Raw genomic sequence first — 3577 nt, forward strand, 5'->3', positions numbered from 1 at the left:
GTTTCATCTCTCTCAGCCCCTCGGTAAACCAAGGAGATGGTCGAGATCCACATCGGGTCAGAGGCCGCAGAGGCACGACTCGGTCCAACGCTGCGGCGGCAGTTGTCTCCCAGGCCGCCGCCTGATTTTCCGCCGAGTCGATTAGTATACCAAGTGTACAATATAAAGCTGGCAGGTCCTATTTTTAAACAAGATTTCTTCAATAATACCGAATCTATTCTCGCCTTAATATTTTTGTAGTGCTCTGCAGTTATTTCATCTGGCCCTAGAACCTTTCCAGATTCCATCATAGCAACTGTGTCATCAATTTCCTTCACATTAAATTTGCAGCTACATCTTCTTCCATGGAAGTTCAAACACCTGGAAGATTTATTTAATTTCCCAAAAATACATATGCTCAGAATGTCAATATTTAAGGATATAAATTCTTACTAAACTAAAGAAGGGAACGTTAATGTCGTTCTGATCTTTGTGAATTATCCCCAAGAAATAATTATTCTAATTCAACATCATTTTTAAAAAAAGAACAAGCCAATAATTTTCCAGTGGAGGAAAAGAAACGGCAATTTTCTTATGGATAAAATTGAGAGTTTATTGACGTTAGAGAGAACTCACTTTTTGCATTGCAACTGTAGAGGTAGTCCTCAATTTACGACAATTTGTTTAACAACCGTTTGAAATTACGACAATGTTGAAAAAGGTGACTTATACCTAGTCCTCACACTTATAACTGTCAAAATTCAACTGCACCTGGCATGTATTTATTTATTTTTTTATAAAAAATTTTTTATTGGTTTTCCAGTTTTACATTTGAGTATTTGGAAAGCAACGTGGTAATTGGGTTAGTCAATAATTCAATAACAAAATCTTTAGTACATATCTCAGGTTACATCATCAAACATTCCTTCTCTATTTCCCTTAACATTTGCTATATTATATTTAATCTAGTAAATTTCTAATTATATCAAACTCAGTTGAAACATTTATCAATATGTTTTTGCTTATACATATCCATATCCTGTTTTTAAATTTTACCTAATTTTAATATTTAATTACAATATTCCAGTTTAACCTTTAATATCCATAGTATTTAATTTTCGGGTAATCCAAATTTCCTTTATTTCACTGCATAAAAGTTATACTATCTAAAATACACATATTACTTACTTAAATATATTCTTATTTTATTTCATAAACATTTTCTATTTCTCATCCTCGTACATCACCACAATAATGGAGTATCCTTTATTATCACAAATCCATCATCTGCATTATCTGGGCTAAACAATAATTCAAAGCTATTTCCTAATAGTTAATTTTTATTTCCCTTATAAGTCGAAATCCTCAATATTAAGCTAATTAATCCCTTGTTTTTTTATTATTTTCCAACAATATTTAAATCTAATAATCAAATTTCCCTTCATCTCAAAATCTCCCTTTAACCCATTAGTTGAAACTTTAGGATCCTCTCTAATAAATCAAAAGACCCCATTTTTAAAATCTAACTCTAGCTTTCTTTTTATGCCAACCAGGCTTTTATACCAATGCTTTTAGATCATCAGATAGATCTCCCTTCATTCTTGTGCATGTTATTTGAATTAAAGGAGACCATTTAATTGTCAATTTTCTAGAGAAACTGGCCCATTTATAATCATTAAGTTGTCGCCCTGGTGGCTCAGATCCCCATATTTGTTCTAGTGTAATTGTCTTCAATTTGATCTGGTCTTCTTCTTCCTCAGGTTTCTTCTGGTTTAAGTAGAGAGTCATGTCCAATTTTATAGTTATTGTTTGCCTAAGTTTTTAATAAGCTGTACTTGTTGATCTTTAACACCCTCTGTCTTGGTATTGCTTTCTTCCGCTTCTGTTGTTTTTTGAGTTGTAGGTTCTTTGGTTGAAATCAGGGTTTGATTGTCTAAATTTTCAGTACGTTGTACTTGTTGATCTTTAAAGTCCTCTGTCTTAGTGTTAATTTCTTCCACTTCTGTTGTTTTGGGGATTGTAAATTCTTTAATTGCAATCAGGGTTTCGCTTTGTAGATTTAAGCTGGCACCTTTGTCTTTCAGTCTAGATTTAATTATCTCAGTAGCTTCAATAATTTTTTCAAGTATAAGTTTATAATTAGCTGAAATGTATTGCTGGTCCTCCTCTATTTCTGACATGGTTATAGATGGTCCTTTAGTGAAGGCTATTTATTAAACAAGAGTCAGTAAGTGTTCATCTCCACAGTTCCTAAAAACCAATTTCACCGCCCAGCTATTCTCTCAGCCTTTAATCTCTTTTAGATAATACCAAGGACAGACCTGGGCTATGAGCAGGTCTGTTTGTCAAGAATATTCACTTGCTATACCACGTTTCACCACAAGATGTACCCGATAGCATTTAAAGTCTTTTTCAAATCCCGGGCTAGGTTTTTATCGAATTTAAGTTCTTTTTCATCTTTTTTACAAGTAGATAAAGTAGCAAGTCCCCGTGGGACTAGGAACATTTTGGGTCCCCAAAAATCAAGAAGGTGCAAATCCAATTATTTAGTTGTTCTTTTCAAGGCTTTATTTCCCCTAGGTAGTCAGAAACCGCCATTTTAGAGGGTGGGAGGAAGACATTCCCTTCCCTCTCTCCTCACAGGGGGAAGAAATTTCAAGAAGCTTTTTACAGGAAAATACTTGGGGTACAAAGAAGGTAAGATCTCACCCAATTCCTCTGTGGTGCTTTCGAAGTGCTTGTTGGTAATTTTGGCCTCGGCTGGCAGCGGCTTAGTGATGGGCCATGTTAATGGCTGATCTTTTCCCTGTCAGTTCCCTGTCGGATCAAACGGGAGGGGTGCCTCCCTTCCGTGATCACTCGGGAGTCCTCTTCACGCTCGTCACCCCTCCAGGGCAACTTCCAACCCTTTTCAGGGTCCCCCGGCGGGAGAAAACCAGACGGCGGAGAAAGTGATCACTCCGCACGTCCACCAGAGCGGCGATCGCAAACCGGAAACCCCCTGGCATGTATTTATGATGATTTGCAGCATCTGGGGGTCACATAATGAACATTTGTGACTTTCCCCGGCAGCTTCTGACAAGCAAAGCCAATAGGGGAAGCTGGATTCACTTAATGACTGTGGCAAAATGGTAGTAAAATCAGGCATAACTCACTTAACAACCTCCTCACTTAGCAACAGAGGTTCCAGTCCCAAATGTGGTTGCAAATTGAGGATTAGCTGAACCACAACAGAGGTGACACCAAACAAATGGACATTGTCCTGTCTCCTGTGCCCACATCTGAAAAAAAAGTTGATTGTTCTTACCTTTATTATTTGCCACTGCTTTAAAAAAGGGGAGCAAAGGCCGGCCAGAAAGATCTTCAGAGTGGGTGGTGAGACCCTCCTTCACCGCTTGGAAACCTTGTAATACAATCACAGGGTACGGCCCAAACCAAAACGTGAAGATATTCCCATAGACCTTCGACATCTGTTAGAGAAACCATCCCAGGAGGTCTTTAAGATGCTTGTATTTATGATACTTGGCCTAGACTGGTGACTAGGAAGAGGAAGAAGTGGTGGTGGTGGTGGTGGTGGTGATGGTGGTGGTGGTGGTGG

General features: G+C 37.8%; 1 protein-coding gene across 1 annotated transcript in view; it reads right to left on the reverse strand.

Moving 5' to 3' along the window:
• Positions 1 to 3577, reverse strand: part of LOC107302589 (cytochrome P450 2J2-like) — a 19777-nt gene that overhangs the window by 14681 nt on the left and 1519 nt on the right. Inside the window, exon 2 of the mRNA XM_015831706.2 lies at positions 3287 to 3449. Within this exon, the coding sequence (XP_015687192.2) occupies positions 3287 to 3449 (163 nt within the window). The remainder of the gene's footprint in view (positions 1 to 3286; positions 3450 to 3577) is intronic.

Source organism: Protobothrops mucrosquamatus, unplaced genomic scaffold (assembly GCF_001527695.2).
Source record: "Protobothrops mucrosquamatus isolate PMUCROS unplaced genomic scaffold, P.Mucros_1.0 scaffold_276, whole genome shotgun sequence".
NCBI classification, from domain to species: Eukaryota; Metazoa; Chordata; class Lepidosauria; order Squamata; family Viperidae; genus Protobothrops; species Protobothrops mucrosquamatus.